This window comes from Oncorhynchus mykiss, chromosome 12 (assembly GCF_057628025.1).
Source record: "Oncorhynchus mykiss isolate SJ-2025 chromosome 12, ASM5762802v1, whole genome shotgun sequence".
Classification (NCBI taxonomy): domain Eukaryota; kingdom Metazoa; phylum Chordata; class Actinopteri; order Salmoniformes; family Salmonidae; genus Oncorhynchus; species Oncorhynchus mykiss.
Genome location: NC_143033.1, coordinates 12828655 through 12853935, shown reverse-complemented (window position 1 = coordinate 12853935; position 25281 = coordinate 12828655). Strand labels below are relative to the sequence as shown.

The 25281-nt window shown below is 44.7% G+C and overlaps 2 protein-coding genes across 2 annotated transcripts in view; both read right to left on the bottom strand.

The window, feature by feature from the left end:
- Positions 1-4524: 4524 nt before the first annotated feature.
- On the bottom strand, positions 4525-8266 carry LOC110536980 (notch-regulated ankyrin repeat-containing protein A). The gene has a single exon (XM_021622664.3). It carries the CDS (start codon positions 8133-8135, stop codon positions 7797-7799), a length of 339 nt encoding a protein of 112 aa, XP_021478339.1. The 5' UTR covers positions 8136-8266; the 3' UTR covers positions 4525-7796.
- Positions 8267-16689: 8423 nt separating this feature from the next.
- Positions 16690-25281, bottom strand: part of exd3 (exonuclease 3'-5' domain containing 3) — a 65413-nt gene continuing 56821 nt past the window's right edge. Inside the window, exons 20-21 of the mRNA XM_021622662.3 lie at positions 18208-18274; positions 16690-18072 (exon numbers count right to left, since the gene is read on the bottom strand). Coding sequence (XP_021478337.1) covers positions 17690-18072; positions 18208-18274 — 450 coding nt within the window. The 3' untranslated portion in view covers positions 16690-17689. The remainder of the gene's footprint in view (positions 18073-18207; positions 18275-25281) is intronic.

Below are 25281 nucleotides of genomic sequence, written 5' to 3'. Positions count from 1 at the left end.
GAGACGGAGAGAGGGGTGCAGAGAGAGCGCGAGGGAGACGGAGAGGGGTAGAGAGAGAGTGCGAGGGAGATGGAGAGGGGTGGAGAGAGAGAGCGAGGGAGGGAGACGGAGAGAGGGGTGAAGAGAGAGCGAGATGGAGAGGGGTGAAGAGAGAGCGAGCAAGGGAGAGAGGGAGATGGAGAGAGCGAGGGAGATGGAGAGAAGGATGGAGAGAGAGCGAGCAAGGGAGAGAGCGAGACAGAGAGAGCGAGGGAGACGGAGAGAGGGGTGGAGAGAGAGAGAGCAAGACAGAGAGCGAGGGAGACGGAGAGAGGGGTGGAGAGAGAGCGAGCAAGGGAGAGAGGGAGATGGAGAGAGCGAGGGAGACGAGAGAGGGATGGAGAGAGAGAGAGCAAGGGAGAGAGCGAGACAAAGAGAGCGAGGGAGACGGAGAGAGGGGTGGAGAGAGCGACAGGAGAGCAAGGGAGAAAGAGAATGGAGGAGAGAGAGAGCGAGGGAGATGGAGAGAGGGGTGGAGAGAGAGAGCGAGGGAGACGGAGAGAGGGGTGGAGAGAGAGCGAGCAAGGGAGAGAGGGAGATGGAGAGAGCGAGGGAGACGAGAGAGGGGTGGAGAGAGAGCGAGCAAGGGAGAGAGCGAGACAGAGAGCGAGGGAGACGAGAGAGGGGTGGAGAGAGAGCGAGCAAGGGAGAGAGGGAGATGGAGAGAGCGAGGGAGACGAGAGAGAGCGAGGGAGAGAGAGCGAGGGAGACGGAGAGAGGGGTGGAGAGAGAGCGAGCAAGGGAGAGCGAGACGGAGAGAGGGGTGGAGAGAGAGCGAGCAAGGGGGAGAGCGAGACAGCGAGAGCGAGGGAGGGAGATGGAGGGGTGCAGAGAGAGAGCGCGAGGGAAACGGAGAGAGGGGTGGAGAGAGAGCGAGCAAGGGGGAGAGCGAGACAGCGAGAGCGAGGGAGGGAGATGGAGGGGTGCAGAGAGAGAGCGCGAGGGAAACGGAGAGAGGGGTGGAGAGAGAGCACGAGGGAGATGGAAGGGGGTGGAGGGAGAGCGCAAGGGAGACGGAGAGAGGGGTGGAGAGAGCAACAGGAGAGCAAGGGAAAAGGAGAATGGAGAGAGAGAGAGAGAGAGAGGAAGGGAGAGGAGGTAGAATAGAAGGGCAAGCAGCAACTGTGGTTGCTCTCTGCAGCCAACAGCAGGGGTGACTTTAGTCTTTCAACACAAAGTTTTAGTAGTCTTGGTTTATTTACCACTACAATACATCTAAAGATATGTACTGCATGGAATTAGGCTGCAGACACTTCTACATCCAGATAGATGTAGTGCAGATGAGGAGGCTGCAGACACTTCTACATCCAGATAGATGTAGTGCAGATGAGGAGGCTGCAGACACTTCTACAACCACTGCACACTGTAAGCAGCACACATTTCACATTGTATAGCATACTTCCTTAAGACAGTCACATTTAACTCCAAAGCAGGAAATGTCAAATGTGTCGTGTGTTTGAGGATTAAAAGGCTGCTTAAGTTTGTAATTTCCACTTTGAAATGTCAGACTTGATTTACCCTTAGGAAAAATGTCTCAACCCCTACAAAAAACTGTGTTAATTAGAAAACACGTGTGTGACAGAGCGAGAGACATAGAGAGATAGAGAGCGACAGACAGACAGACAGAGATACTTATGTTTATTTTCCCTTTTGTACATCGCTAAAACACTGTAACATGAAATGTCTTTTGGAACTTGTGATGTTTACGGTTATTGTTTATTATCTATTTCACTTGCTTTGGCAATGTAAACATGTTTCCCATGCCAATAAAGCCATTCAATTGGAGCGAGAGAGAGGGACCTCCAGAGGGAGAGAGAGAGCGAGACAGACAGGGAGAAAAAGAGAGAAACAGACGAGTGCCCAGGGGGTTAATAGAGAGAAGAGGAATAGTGATGCAGAGACAGAGAGTTGAGCTAGGGACCTTCCTCAGACTACACAGACAGACAGAGAGTTGAGCTAGGGACCTTCCTCAGACTAGACAGACAGACAGAGAGTTGAGCTAGGGACCTTCCTCAGACTACACAGACAGACAGAGAGTTGAGCTAGGGACCTTCCTCAGACTAGACAGACAGACAGAGAGTTGAGCTAGGGACCTTCCTCAGACTACACAGACAGACAGAGAGTTGAGCTAGGGACCTTCCTCAGACTACACAGACAGACAGAGAGTTGAGCTAGGGACCTTCCTCAGACTACACAGACAGACAGAGAGTTGAGCTAGGGACCTTCCTCAGACTACACAGACAGACAGAGAGTTGAGCTAGGGACCTTCCTCAGACTACACAGACAGACAGAGAGTTGAGCTAGGGACCTTCCTCAGACTACACAGACAGACAGAGAGTTGAGCTAGGGACCTTCCTCAGACTACACAGACAGACAGAGAGTTGAGCTAGGGACCTTCCTCAGACTACACAGACAGACAGAGAGTTGAGCTAGGGACCTTCCTCAGACTACACAGACAGACAGAGAGTTGAGCTAGGGACCTTCCTCAGACTACACAGACAGACAGAGAGTTGAGCTAGGGACCTTCCTCAGACTACACAGACAGACAGAGAGTTGAGCTAGGGACCTTCCTCAGACTACACAGACAGACAGAGAGTTGAGCTAGGGACCTTCCTCAGACTACACAGACAGACAGAGTTGAGATAGGGACCTTCCTCAGACTACACAGACAGACAGAGAGTTGAGCTAGGGACCTTCCTCAGACTACACAGACAGACAGAGAGTTGAGCTAGGGACCTTCCTCAGACTACACAGACAGACAGAGAGTTGAGCTAGGGACCTTCCTCAGACTACACAGACAGACAGAGAGTTGAGCTAGGGACCTTCCTCAGACTACACAGACAGACAGAGAGTTGAGCTAGGGACCTTCCTCAGACTACACAGACAGACAGAGAGTTGAGCTAGGGACCTTCCTCAGACTACACAGACAGACAGAGAGTTGAGCTAGGGACCTTCCTCAGACTACACAGACAGACAGAGAGTTGAGCTAGGGACCTTCCTCAGACTACACAGACAGACAGACAGAGAGTTGAGCTAGGGACCTTCCTCAGACTACACAGACAGACAGAGAGTTGAGCTAGGGACCTTCCTCAGACTAGACAGACAGACAGACAGTTGAGCTAGGGACCTTCCTCAGACTACACAGACAGACAGAGACAGAGAGTTGAGCTAGGGACCTTCCTCAGACTACACAGACAGACAGAGACAGAGAGTTGAGCTAGGGACCTTCCTCAGACTACACAGACAGACAGAGACAGAGAGTTGAGCTAGGGACCTTCCTCAGACTACACAGACAGACAGAGACAGAGAGTTGAGCTAGGGACCTTCCTCAGACTACACAGACAGACAGAGACAAGAGAGTTGAGCGAGGGACCTTCCTCAGACTACACAGACAGACACGGAGACAGAGAGAGAGGGTAACATAAAACCTGCATACACTGGGGAGGGAACCCTGCCTTCTATAAACCAGAACTACCCACAATCATGTGCGTGGCTCTTTTATCCAGCATGTGAAAAGATGAGGCTGACCGAATAACAAAGGGAGAGAATGGGGATCCGGATGGCCTGGGAGAATGGGGATCCGGTTGGCCTAGGAGAATGGGGATCCGGATGGCCTGGGAGAGGGGGGAGGGGATCTGGGCTAGCCTGGGAGAATGGGGATCCGGATGGCCTGGGAGAATGGGGATCCGGATGGCCTGGGAGAATGGGGATCCGGATGGCCTGGGAGAGGGGGGAGGGGATCTGGGCTAGCCTGGGAGAATGGGGATCCGGATGGCCTAGGAGAATGGGGATCCGGATGGCCTGGGAGAATGGGGATCCGGATGGCCTGGGAGAATGGGGATCCGGATGGCCTGGGAGAGGGGGGAGGGGATCTGGGCTAGCCTGGGAGAATGGGGATCCGGATGGCCTGGGAGAGGGGGAAGAGGGGATCTGGGCTAGCCTGGGAGAATGGGGATCCGGATGGCCTGGGAGAGGGGGAAGAGGGGATCTGGGCTAGCCTGGGAGAATGGGGATCCGGATGGCCTGGGAGAGGGGGAAGAGGGGATCTGGGCTAGCCTGGGAGAATGGGGATCCGGATGGCCTGGGAGAGGGGGGAGGGGATCTGGGCTAGCCTGGGAGAATGGGGATCCGGATGGCCTGGGAGAGGGGGAAGAGGGGATCCGGATGGCCTGGGAGAATGGGGATCCGGATGGCCTGGGAGAGGGGGGAGGGGATCTGGGCTAGCCTGGGAGAATGGGGATCCGGATGGCCTGGGAGAGGGGGGAGGGGATCTGGGCTAGCCTGGGAGAATGGGGATCCGGATGGCCTGGGAGAGGGGGAAGAGGGGATCCGGATGGCCTGGGAGAGGGGGAAGAGGGGATCTGGGCTAGCCTGGGAGAACAGGAGAGAGGAGGGGTATGTGCCCGTCACTATTCTTCTCTATGGGTAACGGGGGCTGGGACTGCCTGGGGGTAGGGAAAAAGAAACATGCATAGACACACAGAGTTTAAAGATTTTTTTTACTGGCTTGTACACAAACGTACAAAAATATTACAGCACTCATTTTCTCAACACACATCATGATCACAGTGTTACAAACGTTCAAAAACAAAATACAGAACACAAACAAGAAAACCCAAAATCAAAACACGATGGAACTTCAGCATCACTCATTAAACTCAGACATTTGTTTTTGTTTCGCTCGAAAAAAAGCAAAACGAAAACAGAACACGCCCCGGCCCAATTTATTTATTTAAACGTCAGCACTTTCTCTCATTTACACCTATCCAGTCGTCCTCTCTCGGGCCATAAATGTTATGACACTTGAGTAGAACAACCATACACTGTGCAATTTTTTTTGTAACAATGATCTTACCATCAAATGTATTTTTCCCCTTTCATAACAACAGGAGGAGGACAGCACTTCAGAAAAGAAAGTGCTCCAAGATATTTCAGCATATTATATATAAACAGTACCAGTCAAAAGTCAGGACCCACCCACTCACTCCAGGGTTTCTCTTTATTTGTTATACCTACCCTTGAATGAGTAGGTGTCCAAACGTTTGTCTGGTACTGTATATAAACACATACCCGATCACAAAGATTCAAACAATCTTTGCCTTAACACAATGTTTCACAAAGTTAACACACAAAACATTACAACCTGGAGTTGTTTTTATACAATAGCATTTTGTTGTGTTCCTTTTTTTTTCTATTCGGAAAAACAATACAATTTGACTTGATAAAAAGTCAACTTAATCAACAACAGTCAGTGCAATATTTAAAATATATATATATAAAAAATATCAAGTTTAAGACAAGCGATGCATATTTTTTTGTTCCACTAAAACCAATCTATTCCTTGATGTTTCTTTCTAATCCATTTAGTTTGCTTTTCCAGGTACATGGAAGGACAGTCCTTCATCCCTTGTGTCTCTCCTTACTGTAGGGAGGGAAGACCCCCAGGTAGCAACATAAAGCCACACACTCGAGGAGAGGAGCAGGCCACACACAGGCCAGGGGAACACAGCTCAACTCACTCAGGACACAACAGTCAGATGAATGCAGCACACACAGACATACACACATTCATTCCTGCACGCATGTGCACTCTCTCTCACACACACACAGACAGACAGACACACAGGGATTTTCATTGAATGACTGTGATGCTATCAGATATTTTTCTTTCACTTACTGTTGGCCATTGAGTAAAATCTAATATAAAACATACAAGCAGCATTGAAACAAACATTAGGGTGCCATGACTTTCAAAATGCAGCAGGCAGTTTAAACCATTTGTTTTATATATATATCCTGCAATAGTCATGTAGATGTTAGTCATCATAACATGAGTAATAAAATGTTTTACTCCTGCTCAGTAGTAACTATTTCTAAGCCTCAACTCCTGCAGTTACCCGGACAGGCACCAGGGGGCGTAAAAGGCTCTGCATTTTGTGCAATAAAACTCCCTGCATTAATAAATCAGGCAATAAAATGCAATTTTTGTGACTAAATAGAAACTTCAAACAGAACGACTATATAATGTATAAAACAAAAAAAAGGCAATGTGTGTTTGCAACCATACCTTTACAGAAAGGCAAAAAAAATTAAATGCTTTGCTTGTCAGATTAAAGTTTGGTTGTAGTGTGGGAAATAAATTCATCCCAGATGAAGATAAGAAACGGGCTTGATTAATATGAAATAGACATTATTGCTTTGCAGAAGAAACACCATAGTTGTCTCCTAGCCTATATCACTGGGTTAAATAACATTGGCTTGGTGCCTACTGCTAAAATAGCTATTACTTAAAATGTCTGTGTGGGTATGAGCATTATTTTGGCCTATAGGCAGGCTTGGGGATAGGCTAGATCAGTGGTTTCCAACTAGGGGGGGGGGTACTAGGACCCCTGGGGGTGGCCTATCAACAGGGGGTACTTGAGAAGACTCATCAGACCATAGGCCTACTGGTAAAATGCACCTGAGGGGGTACTTCAGGTACAGTAACCAAAAATGTTTGGGATCCACTGTGCTAAAGGATGTGTGTGACTCCCCATATTGGAGTGTTGTGGAGTGAGCAAGAGTCCAATGGTTTTGAATACTTTTACAGTCGAGGTAGTTGGCAAATAAAACCAAACAAGAAGTTAATGAGGGACAAAGAAGAGTCTCTCTTTAGCAAGGTCAAATTTAGGCTTATTGTGACATGGGGTAGGATAGTTTATACTATGATAAGCATAGAGTCTGAAGCAGCTTTATAAGTCACCCTAAATATTCTTAAACGTGACAGATTTGAGTTGAAAAGAATAACCACAGAGTTTTCAAAATGCATCTGGTCAATGTACCTTCATAAATAGAACCCAGCCTGTATTCACAGTGATGACCAGGGTGTTGTTCGTTAAAATACTGAAAGGAGATTAAAGTGAATTCCAAATGCCACTTTCCTGACGTTTTGATACAAAGCGAAAGCAGCGGTTTATATCACATCAACCATTGACACTGCGGTCGCACTGGCCTGAAAAGACATTGATACATGCCAGCAGCCTGCTTGAAGAAGGCAGGGCGCATTTAGCTACTTTTTTATTATAAAGAAACAAAGTAAAGCTATTGTGTAAAGTACTTAACAACATTAAGTCAATAGTTGTTACAATGATTACACATCTGGAAATGCCGGTCGGGTGTAATATATGTAGGTCTAATAATGCTGCTCTTTGAAATAGATCAAATCCTATCATTTAAAAAAGAAATAATAGCCAAATATAGTATGGCCTTCATTTCCCGTGTTCACCTTTTCTTCCCTTTCATATATTCCAGCATGCAGCCACAGCAACAAGTGCCATCTTTTAGTATATAAAATCATTTAAACGGGTCCTGTGTGACCACCGCAGCTATAAGGCGACACCTCAATACGAAGCCCAATAAAGAAGTGATTCAATGTAACCGCGACAAAAAAATATAGAAAGTCTATCGCTGCGTAAAACTAGGCTGCAATCAGGTCTCGGGAGCCAAACACTGGCTTAGTTATTTTATACATCCCAATCTATTATACACGTTCAAGGAAAAAGCTTTAGTACCAACCCACCAAAATGGCGTTTTTTTTATGCTGAAGCGGATACAAGAACCATGTGGCGTTTGACTCACGAGTGAGAGACCCCCGTTTGGTTTTGATGGAAGGGAAGTTACTGTGTTTTGTAGGCTATAATTTGGCACAACTATAGATCGAAACGCTAATGTACAAGAGCCTGGCTTTCCGTGTGTTTACCTGACAGCAGTGTAGCAGATCACCGTGCGCCAGAGGAGTACTTTGCCTTAGTGATGAGGTATAGGACTATGTCTTGATGTCCTCCAAAAGCGGCAATGTGTAAGGCACTCCACCCTTCCCTGTTCGCCAATCGAATATCGGCTCCGAATTTCACCAGCAGTTTTACAAGTTCGAGATTCCCATCGATGACTGACTGATGCAACGCCGTCTGTCCTTCGGGCCCGAAGGAGTTGACATTGAATTCGCAGTTTGTCATGTTCTGGAGCAACGAGTGGAGTTCCTTTGTGTTGCCTTGCTTCACCGCCTCTTGGAATACGATCTGAGGCGCAGAGCAAGTTGATACATCCCCTTGACTCATGGTGAAACCGGGATATAGAGATAGATCCTGTGCTTTTCTATCTGATAGTCACTGATTGGAGTCTCTGGCGTTGGAATACCCCCCAAATACTGGATTAATACCAGTTGTAAGGCACTTTAAAAACGTGTATACTATAGATATGGTAAAACCACTAATATCCCAAAATGGACATAGACAAAATAACACACTTGGTGTGCAAAATATTAAAGGTTGCGAAATCCAACTCCCTACAAAGTGTGTTTATAAGAGATCCAAGTGTCGCAAGGTGTAGTCTCCCCCTCTTCTCCTCCGTTGTTACTAGCAGCAACAGGTAGTATATGTTATATTGCAGAGATGGAGCAGAGCGACAGTTGAAACTTTTCTTCTGTAGGTATTCTGGAAGAACGGCCACGGTTATCTCCAAACAAGGTGAATAAAATGCAGTTGAATCTGGGCAGGTTGGTTCTTCTTGCGATTTTACCCTCTTGCCTGCAGGATCCTGGAGCCGCCGCAGTTCGTCTGGCAAGGGTGGCTGTGAGACAGGTAGGATCCACGTAAGCGCACTGAACAATATTCCCCAACGGTTACATTCCAACGTCTACATCAAAAACACTTTTATGCACACTTTAAAGAATACGGTTGAGATACAATTCCCGATAACTGTTATGGTTAAAATAGAAAACATGTGGGTACTACTTGCCTGTGACAATTGGACGGGTTCTGGCGACGACGTAGTATGAACTTCCCCGCGTGCCCCGTGCTTCGCGTCCTTCGTGCGATCCCAGTGAGTCTCTGCTCTGCAGTGCGCGCGAGGGGGATATTTTACGCGTCCTTTATTTGCATGACAATGGTATTCCATAGAATCAACTCTTGTGAAATGGGCAGAAATGGAGCGAGGTAATTGGCTACTGGGTCCGTTTTGGGGAGGGTCCACAAGTGTGAAACCTTAGAGTAAGGCGTGGTCTCGTGGAAACAAATGGCATCTATAAAATAAAACATCTATAAAATTGACAATTTTACTCCCTCGCATGAGGGACGTGACTCAAGGGAGGATGGTGTTGAAGGAGTCATAAACGACATCGTGAAAAACTGTACAGAAAAGCAATATGTTGTTTAGGAGAGCAGCGGATCCAAGGGATTAACGGGACTATTGCGCATGGAGTCATAGGGCATGTTGCAAAAACTATTCGGATCTGAAGTTGTATTTCGACGGACGAATAGTGCAACCACACAAGCATGTGTGTATATATATATATATTAATGTAAAAAACAAAGGAGTAATACTGTACTGTAAAGGGCCTGTTATGCGTCGTATTTCGTCCCATGATGTTAATTCGGGCTCATTCGGCGTTAAACGCGACAAACTAGAAAAGCCGAGTTGTGGTTTGCTACTATATGTCAAAAACGATGTCCAACTTCTTCTGAAACAATGAAATGACATTGTAATTGTCACCAGTGGATTGTCACCAGTGGTGTAGAATATAAAACTGTGTGCTACTGCCGATCGCTAGAGATCTGATACTGTACACATAACGTGGCCAAATATAGATAACATGTGCTTCTTCCATAGACTCACGACTCTAAAATACTAAAAACTAAAACTTTGTTAGGTTTATACATTTCACACAAACAGATAATGTTTTTCCCTGTCGTATATAACATATGGTGACAAAATACGCATGAGCCTACTTTAGGAAATAAACATATTTGGCTTATTTACTTGTCTGCAGTCTAGCTCTTTTGGCAATAACGATGTATACATTGGACAGAGAAAAACAAATGGCCACTGAAACTTCTGTAAAACAACTCGAGCTTGGTTTGGCCTCCCTCCATATAATAACGCCAAGAGAAGAGACACCTCTCTGGCGGTTACAATCCATCTAAATGTCATCTGCGGATATTCCAGTTGTTTTAAAGTGACAAGAAGCAATAGAACTTCAAATAACAAAAGCCCGTGCGACTTCCTTTTGCAAGTGAAAAGAGGTGACGTTGCGCATAGAATGGCACGCATCAGCCTAGTTCAGCCGCAGCATAGCTACCGTGGGAACCGGACGGCTGCGATTGTAAATTGTTGTCGCGCCTTGCTGGCCTGGAAACCACACAAGGTAAATTGAACCTTTTGCTCCGTTTGGTATAGGCTTCACTAGCCTGGGAGTCCTATCTATAGACCGATGTATGATACTTGAAACACCCTGTCTTTTCATAGTTAAGCAGTTTCCGTTTGTCCTCAGGTTCCCACACACTCCACTGTACACTCCAATGTACATTTGGTGCACGTATGCGATGACTCAGTCTGTTGATTAATAACATAGGCCTATGCATCCGATACGCAGGACCACTTTATCTCACCACCAGCCTCACCACAAAGGTAAATGCACATAGTAGCCTACAAATAATAACATAACAAACTCATAACTTTGCTGGCTATGTTAGTAAATCTATGATGTATGTAATATGAAAACAATTTAGCTGACAACTTCACATAACGGAAAAGCCCCAGTTGAATGGTTTCATCATACACCTACGTGGTATTTACTGGTGTGTGTGTGTGTGTGTGTTAATCAGTCTGCACACATTTCCGTTTATTTGTACCATAGCTGAGAGAAACCAAGTGCATTTTGAAATCACATATCAATAAGTGCAGACCTTTGGTTCTTGTTGAGACGGAAGGAATATCAAAATACAGGCAAAAATAGTAACATTGACATACTCCTTTTGGAAAATGTATCATACTTTGTAGTGTCTGTGATGTGTAGGCATCATGTAGTGTCTGTGATATATAGGCATCTTTAGACAATACAAAACCATAGCCCACAGTCATAGAGCTCCCCAAACTAGCCAGCAGAGATCCTAAACATCTCAGGAACATCTGTCCACTAATCAAAAAGTGGTGTCAGGCCAGTTGGAAAACATTTGCACAGAACCCTGCAGGAGCCTTTGGCCAAAGGAAAGTGTCTGGTCAGAGTTCCTGTGACGTAACGTACTGGTCTTATTCGGATTTTTCTTTGCTCGTTTCTGTGGCTTTATCCGAATGATATTCTTATTCAGACTCTTGAAACATTTGCTCGATACAACCAAAATACACCCTTAACATGTGGATGTAATTACGCTCCTTTGTAAAGACAGCAACGATATGTTGTGTATGTCATTTAAAAAAAAAAGGGGGGGGGGGGTTTCTGTATAAGGAGCAAACGAAAGCACTCAAACAATAATTGTGGATACATTTTTTTTATTAAATAAGCAAATTAATGTTTTCATCGTGATGCCAAAAAACGAGTAATATAACTTTGTCTCTAAAATGCTTAGACAGGTATATAACTAAGGTATATAACTATTCGTTCTATTCGTAGTCTGCATGGTATCTACTTGAGTGGAATCTTTGTCATTTTACCTCACACCATCATTCCAAATTTAGCATTTGACCCTACTCAAATCCACGTGCAATCCGTACGCAAAGTAGAATCAGCGGTCTCAATAGGATGACCAATAAACAAACATGTGAGAGGAATGTGACAAATGTGTTGGTGCTGGTAGCGCAACGGTAATCTCCCATATTTGGGGGCCCTCCATAATTTCAAGAGGGTATCGATTCGTAACAGTCAAAACAACATTAGCCTAGTAGCGTATCCTACTTTTCAAACTTCTAAATTGACAGTTACTGAATGGTATATAATAAGCTATGTGAAATAAATACCAGATCTATCCTATTTCTATTTCTGATAAACAATATATTTAAAAAAAATCATTTTTATAATCGACGGAAGAGAAAACACACAAGCGTGACTTGATATTATGTGTAGAAACCGAAGAGAGTCAGTCCGTCATGTAAGATTTGGCGCCGGGGCGACAGAACAGACAGGACGGGAGGAGCCCCTAACCGCCACTGACTCAGAGCACAGGGATTCTGTGGAGCGGGCTGTGACGGTTCAATGGAGGGAGGGGCTTCAGAAGCCAATTCATTACAGCACCACGTGTTTAAGGAGCGTGGGAAAGAGGCGAGTTTTTCTTCCCAGCAAAGAAAGAGCGAGGATCAAATAACAGTGCAGCAAAAAAATTGCGAGCAGGCAGCTTCTTTCTATACGCAGCGCGGCCAGGGATAGATAGACCCTGCAACCGGACAGGGACTGCCAGGCGGGGTAGTTTATTTCAGGAGGGCTGGAGAAAAAAATAGTGGTGCTAAATACTTCAAATACTAACCTACTATTCAGGGTTCATTGAAACATGCTTAAACAAAATTATACCTTCAAAGTTAAACGTAGACTGAATTGAGCACAGAACAATTCGGGGAAACCTTGAGAACGCACCATGCACTTCCGTTTTAGATGATAGATTATCCAGTCTTCTTTCCCTTGCAACAAAACGCGAATTGACCTAAATCATTTTTTTCTCTCTACAGACGGAGGCTCCCCCAGCCATACAGAGATATCACATTTTTTTCTCTCTACAGACAGAGGCTCCCTCAGCCATACAGAGAGATCACATTTTTCGGGCAAATTGCCAAGCAACAGTTTCAAGTTTTAATGTCACATGCACAAGTACAGTGAAATGCCTTTCTTGCAATCTCAGAACCCAACAATGCAATAATCAATAATAATGTATTAAAAGAAAAAATAAATAAATAAAAATAAATATTACATAAGTAAGCATACTATATACAGGAAATATATTTTTAAAGTCCGTTCCAATACCATATTTACAATGTGCAGGGATACTGAAGTGGAGGTAAGGGGACTAGGCAACGGGATATAAGCAGCTTGTATGCGAGTGGGTGTGTGTATGTAGAGTCAGTATAAATGTATGTTCATATTATGTGTGTGTAAGCAAATTATGGACTGAGTGTTTGTGTGTTGGAGTGTCAGTGTGTGTATGGCCCTGTGAGTGTGCATAGAGACAGTGAAACAATTTAAATAAAAGGTACAAGGTAAACTCAGTCTGTGTAGCTATTTTGTTAGCTATTCAGCAGTCTTATTGCTTGGCGGTAGAAGCTGTTCAAGAGCCTGTTGGTGTCAGACTTGATGCCCCGGTACCTCTTGCCATGCGGCAGTAGAGAAAATAGTCTACGACTTGGGTGGTTGGGGTCTTTAACAATTTTCCGGGCCTTCTTTTCCCACCGCCTGGTATAGAGGTCCTGGATGGCAGGGAGCTCGGTCCCAGTGATGTACTGGACCTATTTACACAAGTATTCAGACCCTTTGCTATGAGACTACCGCCCTGTAGCACTCACTTCCGTCATCATGAAGTGCTTTGAGAGACTAGTCAAGGACCATATCATCTCCACCCTACCTGACACCCTAGACCCACTCCAATTTGCTTACTGCCCAAATAGGTCCACAGACGATGCAATCTCAACCACACTGCACACTGCCCTAACCCATCTGGACAAGAGGAATACCTGTGTGAGAATGCTGTTCATCGACTACAGCTCGGCATTTAACACCATAGTACCCTCCAAGCTCGTCATCAAGCTCGAGACCCTGGGTCTCGACCCCGCCCTGTGCAACTGGGTACTGCACTTCCTGACACAACAGTGGTAGGCTTGATTACCAACAACGACGAGACGGCCTACAGGGAGGAGGTGAGGGCCCTCGGAGTGTGGTGTCAGGAAAATAACCTCACATTCAACGTCAACAAAACTAAGGAGATGATTGTGGACTTCAGGAAACAGCAGAGGGAACACCCCCCTATCCACATCAATGGAACAGTAGTGGAGAGGGTAGCAAGTTTTAAGTTCCTCGGCGTACACATCACAGACAAACTGAATTGGGCCACCCACACAGACAGCATCGTGAAGAAGGCGCAGCAGCGCCTCTTCAACCTCAGGAGGCTGAAGAAATTCGGCTTGTCACCAAAAGCACTCACAAACTTCTACAGATGCACAATCGAGAGCATCCTGTCGGGCTGTATCACCGCCTGGTACGGCAACTGCTCCGCCCACAACCGTAAGGCTCTCCAGAGGGTAGTGAGGTCTGCACAACGCATCACCGGGGGCAAACTACCTGCCCTCCAGGACACCTACACCACCCGATGTTACAGGAAGGCCATAAAGATCATCAAGGACAACAACCACCTGAGCCACTGCCTGTTCACCCCACTATCATCCAGAAGGCGAGGTCAGTACAGGTGCATCAAAGCTGGGACCGAGAGACTGAAAAACAGCTTCTATCTCAAGGCCATCAGACTGTTAAACAGCCACCACTAACATTGAGTGGCTGCTGCCAACACACTGACTCAACTCCAGCCACTTTAATAATGGGAATTGATGGGAAATGATGTAAAATATATCACTAGCCACTTTAAACAATGCTACCTAATATGTTTACATACCCTACATTATTAATCTCATATGTATACGTATATACTGTACTCTATATCATCTACTGCATCTTTATGTAATACATGTATCACTAGCCACTTTAACTATGCCACTTTGTTTACATACTCCTCTCATATGTATATACTGTACTCGATACCATCTACTGTATCTTGCCTATGCCGCTCTGTACCATCACTCATTCATATGTCTTTATTTACATATTCTTTATCCCTTTACACTTGTGTGTATAAGACAGTAGTTTTGGAATTGTTAGTTAGATTACTTGTTGGTTATTACTGCATTGTCGGAACTAGAAGCACAAGCATTTCGCTACACTCGCATTAACATCTGCTAACCATGTGTATGTGACAAATAAAATTTGATTTGATTTGAGACTCAACATTGAGCTCAGATGCATCCTGTTTTCATTGATCATCGTTGAGATGTTTCTACAACTTGATTGGAGTCCACCTGTTGTAAATTAAATTGATTAGACATGATTTGGAAAGGCACACACCTGTCTATATAAGGTCCCACAGTTGACAGTGCATGTCAGAGCAAAAACCAAGCCATGAGGTCCTTCCAGAAGGACAACCATCTCAGCAGCACTCCACCAATCAGGCCTCTATGGTAGAGTGGCCAGACAGAAGCCACTCCTCAGTAAAAAAGCACATGACAGCCACTTGGAGTTTAGCCAAAAGGCATCTAAAGACTCTCAGACCATGAGAAACAAGATTCTCTGGTCTGATGAAACCAAGATTAAACTATTTGGTGTGAATGCCAAGCGTCACGTCTGGAGAAAACCTGGCACCATCCCTACAATGAAGCATGGTGGTGGCAGCATCATGCGGTGGGGATGTTTTTCAGCTGCAGGGACTGGGAGACGGTTCGGTATTGGGCCATGATTTCTAAAAGTTTAGATAGCTGGCTAGACTAACTACCAATCTACAAATGCTTAGCTGACATGGCTAATTGAGTGACTGTGTGACTGACAAGAGAAAAAACCAAATTGCACCTGGTGTATTCTAATATTCTTCCTTATGTTGCTTTAACCTTTAACCTGCTCTGACTGACAGTTGATGAACTACTGTCACAGAAGAACAGTTGATGTACAGATAAGCACTTTTATTTGACAAAACTAAGTACCGTAACCGTCAACTGAAGCAACAAAAGCCTTTATTATCTTGATGTTTGGTCCTTTGTGTTCATTTGTTTAGCATGGACGGATAGAGGATAAAGCAGCTCACACCTCTGTTGACCAGGGACTGAAACAGAAAGGGGGCCAGGGGACGGTTTGAGTTACCAGGTGACCTTGAGCGGTGGGTCACATTACACCACCAGTCCCAGAGGTGGGTCACGCTACACCACCAGTCCCAGAGGTGGGTCACATTACACCACCAGTCCCAGAGGTGGGTCACATTACACCACCAGTCCCAGTGGTGGGTCACATTACACCACCAGTCCCAGAGGTGGGTCACATTACACCACCAGTCCCAGTGGTGGGTCACATTACACTACCAGTCCCAGAGGTGGGTCACATTACACCACCAGTCCCAGAGGTGGGTCACATTACACCACCAGTCCCAGTGGTGGGTCACATTACACCACCAGTCCCAGAGGTGGGTCACGCTACACCACCAGTCCCAGAGGTGGGTCACATTACATCACCAGTCCCAGAGGTGGGTCACGCTACACCACCAGTCCCAGAGGTGGGTCACGCTACACCACCAGTCCCAGAGGTGGGCCACATTACACCACCAGTCCCAGAGGTGGGTCACGCTACACCCCCAGTCCCAGAGGTGGGTCACGCTACATCCCCAGTCCCAGAGGTGGGTCACGCTACACCACCAGTCCCAGAGGTGAGCAGTCGGTCACGTTACACCACCAGTCCCAGAGGTGGGTCACATTACACCACCAGTCCCAGAGGTGAGCGGTGGGTCACATTACAACACCAGTCCCAGAGGTGAAGTCAAGTAAACCACTATCACCATCCAATATGAGAAGTGCCTCCAGACATCTTAGGTGAGAAATAGTCTTTAGATTGCCTTTAGATTGCCTAAAAGTCAATGAAGACCTCCTGTTGAAATAGAGCAATAAGATCAGCACATAATAGCCATATACATCCAAAATGTTATGCTAATAATTCAAGAAAAGTAAGAAAACGAACTAAGATGTTGGCTACACCTCATCTCAGGCTGGTTGAAGCCTGTCTACCACCATCCTAAGATAAGGATGAAATAAATAATTGACAGAAATACGGAACGCCATCAGTGATAACGAGAGTTACCTTTTTATAAAACAACTTATTTCATAATCAACAATAAAATACAGGATTCACAGAATATAGAATAGTATGAAGCCCCTTGTCACTTATGGAAAAGTAGTTAAAATCAAACCGAGTTTAAGATGAAGAACATATACCGCACCAGTTAAGTTTTAGAACACCATTCCAGGGTTTTTCTTAATTTTTTAAAACTATTTTCTACAATGTAGAATAATAGAAGACATCAAAACGATTGAAATAACACATATGGAATCATGTAGTAACCAAGGAGAGTGATGGGAGTGCTTCATCAGATGACCTGGCCTCCACAATCACCCGACCTCAACCCAATTGAGATGGTTTGGGATAAGTTGGACCGCAGAGTGAAGGAAAAGCAGCCAACAAGTGCTCAGCATGTGGGAACTCCTTCAAGACTGTTGGAAAAGCATTCCTCATGAAGCTGGTTGAGAGAATACCAAAACTGTGCAAAGCTGTTATCAAGACAAAGGATGGCTACTTTGAAGAATCTTAAATCTAAAATATATTTTTATTTGTTTAACACTTTTATGGTTACTACATGATTCCATATGTGTTATTTCATAGTTTTGATGTCTTCACTATTATTCTACAATGTAGAAAAAAAAAAAACCTTGAATGAGTAGATGTGTCTAAACTTTTGACTGGTACTGTGTCTTCATAAAACATATACTCCCAGACAGTAGACCGCAGTCATAACCAGATCAATTCCCACATAAAAAGACAAACCAGTCTTTCAACTCATAATAACATATGGCTTCAAAACGGAAGGACATTTGAAGGTCAAATTTGTGTTAATTCCATTGTAATAACATAACAGTCTGTAGAACGGGACGTAGTAAACTAGGAAGATAAAGTTTGACGAAATGGAAAAGCACCAAAATAGGTGTGTGAAGACAGTAATCAGTACAGTAGGCCTAATTCAGTCAGCGGCCATTTTGATCCCTGCAAGATGGACAGAGATTAGCGGTCAGAGGTTAGGGGTCGGTCCTGTTGGGTTGAAAAACTCAGAGTATCTTCAGTATCCTCAGTGATACACAACACTTCCTGAAACTGTGACAAGACCCTGCTGAAGTGGGAGCCCTCCCAGAAGATCTTGCCACAGCCGGTGCAGATAAAGAAGAAGGGTATCCTGGGTAGCAGGCCGGGGGGCACGGTGTGCAGCTGTAACACCGCTCCCCTAGGGAAGGTGAGGGTGGAGGAGTCCAGGTCTGACAGAGGGGCCCAGCGACAATGAGGTGAGTACCTGGGGGCCCCTGGGGCCAGGAATGGGGCCGGGGAAGGGGGGTCGTCCCAGGTTTCACCCTCTGGTGGAACAGGAGCCTGCTGCTGTTGTTGTAGAAACCCTGCAGAGAGGAATAGAAAACTCACTGAATAGAAAATATTTGTCCCGCAGGAAGAACTCCATTCATTTACTTTTCTAAATTAAATGTCTCACCTTTGAAACCAAAAGGTGTCTGAGGAAGGGACAGGGAACGTACCTCTCTCCTTCAGCAGGCGTGTCATGTTTTCTCTAGGCATCTTCAGGTACTGGTCACTGTTACACACCTTGAAATACATAAAGATCCTGGTCACTGTTAAGGCTTCCGCATGCTTCGGTTCGGCTGACGCCTAGCCGAGAACCCAATGAGTGTTTCGATCATACTCCCTTAAAAGACCTTAGCTTCAATAGTTTGTCCATTTTGAGACTCCGTAGCCGATGTACACCTCCTCAAAAGTCAGAATGAATGTAAGACAGCTCAAGAAATCTGTCATTAATTGTGACGTTTTTGCAGAGATCTTAGTCGGCAGGTAGCCTAGTGGTTAGAGCTTTGTGCCAGTAACGGAAAGGTTGCTAGATCGAATCCCCGAGCTGACAAGGTAAAAATGTGTCATTCTGCCCCTGAACAAGGCAGTTAACACACTGTTCCTAGGCCATCATTGTAAATAAGAATTTGTTCTTAACTAACCTGCCTAGTTAAATAAAGGTTAAATATAAAAATAGGTCGCGCAATTTGACATCTAACTAAGCTGTTAGGTACAGCACAAACCCTTAACGAACACCAAAACTAAATAAAACGTCATACAATTTAGTCACAATATAATGCAAGAACTGTTCCAAACGGTTTCGGATCGGAGGCATGCGGACGACATTACACGCCCAGCCATCCAACACACCTTGAAATACAGAAAGAAAAGTCCATATTTATCTACTGTATTACATCGGCATGGTATTCACAAGAGACATGAATGAAGCATGGAGCTGGCAACACCACATGTACTGAATAAATGTAGCTGTGTCAACTGTAAGTCACTTTGAATAAAAACATCTGCTAGCCAAAAAGAGAGCCTGTGTAAACCTTCCTCTCCAAGGTAAGGCATTTTGTGTGATGTTGTGAAGACCATCAGGCATTTCCGCAGCACCCACACACCAGACAGCAGACGAGAGTCAACCAGTGTCTACCCCACAGCCCATTCTCTCACACACACACAACACACACCTCACCCCCCACCCAGGGGATGGAGAGGAACTGTGGAGACAGCGTTGACGCCTGGGTAGAATTCACACGTCCTTGGTGCTTTTGTGTTCTCTAGTTCTCCTGTCTCCAACCCCCCTGGCAGCACACTGGTGCTAAACGCCCTGTACATACACCTGAACTCCACCCCTGTACAACAACACCACGTAAAGAAGGGGGCTGTAAATCAACAGACAGTCAGTAGAGTGAAAACAGGGTTGTATTCATTAGGGGAAAGTGGAGCAACGAAAATGAAAATGACCGTTTCTCATTGCAAAAGTTCAGGTATTCCCTCCCCGGCTTGGTGCCTAATGAATACCAGCCAGCTCAGTTCCTGTCCTCTGTGGACAACACCTTAATAACATGTATAATGATGTGTATAACGTGTGTAAATGATATGATGGGCTCCCAGGTGGCACAGCGGTCTATTTATTTAGCCTTTATTTAACTAAGCAAGTCAGTTAAGAAATAATTAGTATTTATAATGACTGCCTACCCCAGCCAAACCCTAACTCGGACGACGCTGGACCAAATGTGCGCCACCCTATGGGACTCCCAATCACGGCCGGTTGTGATACAGCCCGGGATCGAACCAGGGTCTGTAGTGACCCCATCTAGAGCACTGAGATGAAGTGCCTTATACCGGAGCGGCAGGTAGCCTAGTGGTTAGAGCACTGGGCCAGTAACCAAAAGGTTGCTAGATAGAATCCCCGAGCTGACAAGGTAAAAATCGGTCGATTTAAGTGCCTTTGAACGGGGTATGGTAGTAGGTGCCAGTCACACCGGTTTGATTGTGTCAAGAACTGCAACGGTGCTGGGTTTTTCACGCTCCAACAGTTTCCTGTGTGTATCAAGAATGGTCCACCACCCAAAGGACATCCAGCCAACTTGACACAACTGTGGGAAGCATTGGAGTCAACATGGGCCAGCATCCCTGTGGAACGCTTTGTAGAGTCTGTTCTACAATGAATTGAGGCTCTTCTGAGGGCAAAATGGGGGGGTGCAACTCAATATTAGTATTCCTGATGTTAGGAATACTCAGTGTACATTATAGTAAAACTATAGTGGAATATAACAGAATAAAAATACAATAAATTCTTCCTATACAACTTGTATCACAGGAACGTGTGGAAACTCAAAAACGTGTGGAAACTCAAAAAAAATAAAAATGATATTTTGAAATCGAGCCCAAGCCCATGTTGTTTTTACCCATGTTTAATCTCTTTCCTACCCTCACTCCACTATGTTAGGGAGCAGACAGAGGGTCTCATCTTCATCATGACACCGATAGAAAATAATAGCAATCTTTATTTTCAAAAGCATGTCTCGTGCTCATATTTCACAACCTCTGGCTTTTAGAGTTGCCTACATGAGATCGATCAAAATGAAAGGCCTACTTTTGATTTTAGGCTACATTGTTGCATGCTAAATGTTTATGATCAGTGATAGATGAGCAAATTAATAGTTTTGCCATACCGGCTCCACTTATTTGCCCAGCCAGAAACAGATGAACCAAATAGCCTATACAGACAGATTTAGTGAAAGAAAATCACATTGATTGATTATAAGACAAGTCAGTGAAGTCACAGGATTTTGATCGGGAGTAAGCCTTGGCTACTAAACGACTGAAGAGCCAAATAATCCCCTTGTTAAACTACATAACATCCTGGCAAAATGTTCTGATCACTACTAATAAATGAGTCAACCAGACAAGATGATAATGAGCAGCATTCAGCTCAACTTAGCTAACATGTCTACAGCCTAATTGTAGTCTACCCAATATCCAAATGGAGATTCAGTGAAAACAAAGATCTGACATTGATTTATCAAGAGTCCCAACGCTGGTCTCAAAGCAGCGCTGACCCAATCAAAACGGTGATAGTCTAGTTGACCACACGCGGATAGGCTATTGTATTACAACGATTGGATGACTGGGAGTTTCAGTAAGCAACAATTTGATACATTCATTCAATTGCATTAAATCCAATAAAAAATGTATTTGGCACATGCGCCGAATACAACCTTAGTGAAGTGCTTACTTACAAGTCCTAAACCAACAATGCAGAGTAAGAAAATATCTGCTAAATAAACTAAAGTTTAAAAAAAGTTACAATAAAATAACAATAACGGGGCTATATACAGTGGGTACCGGTATAGAGTCAATGTGCGTGGGTACAGGTTAGTTGAGGTAATTGAGGTCATATGTACATGTAGGTTGAGTTATTACTGACTATATATAGAGAAGCAGCAGTGTAAAAAAGGGGTCAATGTAAATAGTCTGGGTGGCCATCTGATTAACTGTTTAGCAGTCTCATGGCTTGAGGGTAGAAGCTGTTAAGAAGCCTTTAGGACATTGATTTGGCGTTCCAGTACTGCTTGCTGTGTGGTAGAAGAGAGAACAGTCTGTGACTTTAGGGCCTTCCTCTGACACCGCCTGGTATAGAGGTCCCGGATGGCAGGGAGCTCTGCCCCAGTGATGTACTGGGCCGTACGCACTACCCTCTGTAGCGCCTTGTGGTCGGATGCCGAGCAGTTGCCATACCAGGCGGTGATGCAACCAGTTGCTCTCGATGGTGCAGCTGTTGAACTTTTTGAGGATCTGAGGACCAATGACAAATCTTTTCAGTCTTCTGAGGGGGCAAAGGCATTATCGTGCCATCTTCACTACCACGATAGTTTGTTGGTGATGTGGATACATTAGCCTACTTTGTTCCAATATTTTCGTCATTCAGTGCTATTCATTCCCACAGTAATTCTTCATGGATCCATCTAGTTGTGTTTGAGAAAACCATGCCTTGCAAAGTTTAGAACTGCCAGGAAGATAGTAGTAACAGGCGCTGCCTAGCAAACATCAAGAGATTAAGAGTGTAGTCCGTGTCAATGCAGCCTCAGCATTACGGCTACTTTTCATACTAAGCCGTAGTCAGAACTTTCCTGAAATTACTAGTCATTTGGAGGAAATAAAAGTTTCTGCTTTGATACTGACAATACCTTTCAGATATAAAGAAAAGTAGGAAAACAGTTGGTGGGAAAAGGGATATAAGCGATGTCAGTGTAGAGACTGCAGTGTAGTCCATTGAGGTGTGGGAGTGACACAGGTGTTAACTTCTGAATGGAGACATCGCTCTCACGCCCTCAGTATTCTACCTTGGCTGATCTCTCACTCACTCACACACACACACCAGCATTTCAGCCAGGAAAACAGTCACTATTTACTCAGCTCAAAGTTTCCCATGGTTGAGCAAGTCACAACCTGCTCCCGTAACTCTCCCAGCTTATCCATGTGCTGTTTCCATTCCTTCCATCCACGTTTGTTACACAGACACAACACACAGACACAAACACACCGTCCTCCCACACACACAGTCCACACACACACACCGTTCTGACACAAATAGACACCATCCTCATCACACACTACCATAAAATGGTACTTAAAAAATACATACATGTTGTCCACACATAAACACAACAAATGTGTCAAATGTTTCACGAGTGTTGCTAAGATACACTTGTAACCCAGCTCTCTATACTCTTCTTACAAGTCTGGGTATCTCACACTTTTTGGGGACAAAGAGAATGTTCGTTGTTGTGACAATAAGGGTATTAAGAATGTGATACTGTGTGTGAAAGGAGAGGTGGTGGAGAAAAGGCTAGAGAGGAGAAAGGCAGAGGGCTAGCGAGTGAAGAGGGAGAGGAAAGGTGGGAGGTGGTGGGAGAGAGACTTTTCTTCGACTGACACACAGTCCTGCTCTCCTCTCCTCATGCCGCTCCCATGGGAAAATCCTGGACCGCACACAGGAGGCAGGACTGGCCGACTGGATCACACAACCCAGTGCCGATAGCCAATGGAGAGCGAGTGAGCCAGCCGCTAGCCAATGGAGTGTTAGTGACACGAGCCGCTAGCCAATGGAGAGCTAGTGACCCGGGCCGCTAGCCAATGGCGAGCCGGCCGCTAGCCAATGGAGCACTAGTGACCCGGTCCGCTAGCCAATGAAGCGCTAGTGACCCGGGCCGCTAGCGAATGGACTGTTAGTGATTTGATTCAAACTGCAGCGAGAGGAGAGTGGAGTGATTCAGGTAAAGATCAGCTAGGGAGGGAGGAGTAACAGCATGGGAACTGGGGGGGAGGGGTGTTGGAGACAGAGAACGAGAGCAGGCGAGAGATTCTCCAGGACCAGCCTCTCTCTCCACTAGTAGTTACCTGACCTCTCTGCTATGTGGTAGTTGGTATGCTAGGAACGATGGCCAACACATTGATACAGATGCAAAATAAAAAGCACATTATCTGTTTATTTCATTGAAACTAAAATAAATACAAGTGGGTACAAACCAAACCATATCGTCGGTGCTTAAAATGATTAAATGAACCAAAGTAGATGCGGTGCAGTCAGTGCTCACACATGTGGATTGTTGAGTACATGACATACAAATCAACTGGGCATACCTTCTCATTCCAGGGTTTTTCTTTATTTCTTTACTATTTTCCACATTGTAGAATAATAGTGAAGACATCAAAACTATGGAATAACACATATGGAATCATGTATTAACCAAACAAGTGCTAAACAACTCAAAATATATTTTATATCTGAGATTATTCAAAGTAGCCACCCTTTGCCTTGATGACAGCTTTGCACACCCCTACCTTGATCACAGCACAACTGATTGGCTCAAACGCATGAAAAAGTAAGAAATTCCACAAATTTACTTTTAACAAGGCACACTTGTTAATCGAAATGTATTCCAGGTGACTACCTCATGAAGCTGGTTGAGAGAATGCCAAGCGTGTACAAAGCCGTCATGAAGGCAAAGGGTGGTTACTTTGAAGAAACTAAAATATATTATTTTGATTGTTTAACACTTTTTTGGTTACTACATGATTCCATATGTGTTATTTAATTGTTTTGATGTCTTCACTATTCGTCTACAATGTAGAAAAAAGTACAAATTAAGAAAAACCCTTGAATGAGTAGGTGTGTCCAAACCTTTGACTGGTTCTGTATGTATACATGAACTGATATGATGGCACATAAACAAAACCTTTCAAACCATCAAAAAGTGTTTTTTTGTTGTTGTTGACTTTCCCAGTTACAACTATGGAAATGACTTGTTTAAGGGGGTAATGTGTGCATTTAGCTGCTCTGCAGTAGAAAACTCATTGAGTTTGAACTCCCCACTTTCACATCACAGAGACCCTGCAGCTCTTTGATTAGTGCATCTGGGTTAATGAGTAGGTCTGACCTGTGATGAACCCTGAAAGTGGAACAGCTAGGGTCCTGTCCTGACTGAATATCTATTATCTACAGTCTAACTCCGGCTAATGTCACAGACAGGTCAGCAGCCAGGCATGTTTTTCCATTTGTGTTTCCACCAACATACAGCTTTGTGAAGTCAGATAATGTCGGGTTATGTTGATAATGTTGGGTTATGCAGTCTAGACAATGTCGGGTTATGTTGATAATGTTGGGTTATATTGGGTTATGCAGTCTAGACAATGTTGGGTTATGTTGATAATGTTAGGTTATGTACGCGGCAGGTAGCCTAGTGGTTAGAGCATCGGACTAGTAACCCGAAAGGTTGCAAGATCGGATCCCCGAGCTGACAAGGTACAAAATCTGTCATTCTGCCCCTGAACAAGGCAGTTAACCCACTGTTTCTAGGCCGACAATGAAAATAAGAATTTGTTCTTAAATGACTTTCCTAGTTAAATACATTTTTTATAGTGCCTTCGGAATGTTCAGACCCCTTGACTTTTTCCACATTTTGTTACGTTACAGGCTTATTCTAAAATGGATTACATTATTTTTCTCTCCTCCATCTACACACACTACCCCATAATAATAATTAAAAAAGGTTTATAGAAACTGTTGCAAATTTATTACAAATAAAAAACAGAAATATCATATTTACATAAGTATTCAGACCCTTTACTCAGTACTTTGTTGAAGCACCTTTGGCAGTGATTACAGCATCGAGTCGTCTTTGGGTATGATTCTACAAGCTTGGCACACCTGAATTTGGGGAGTTTCTCCCAATCTTCTCTGCAGATCCTCTCAA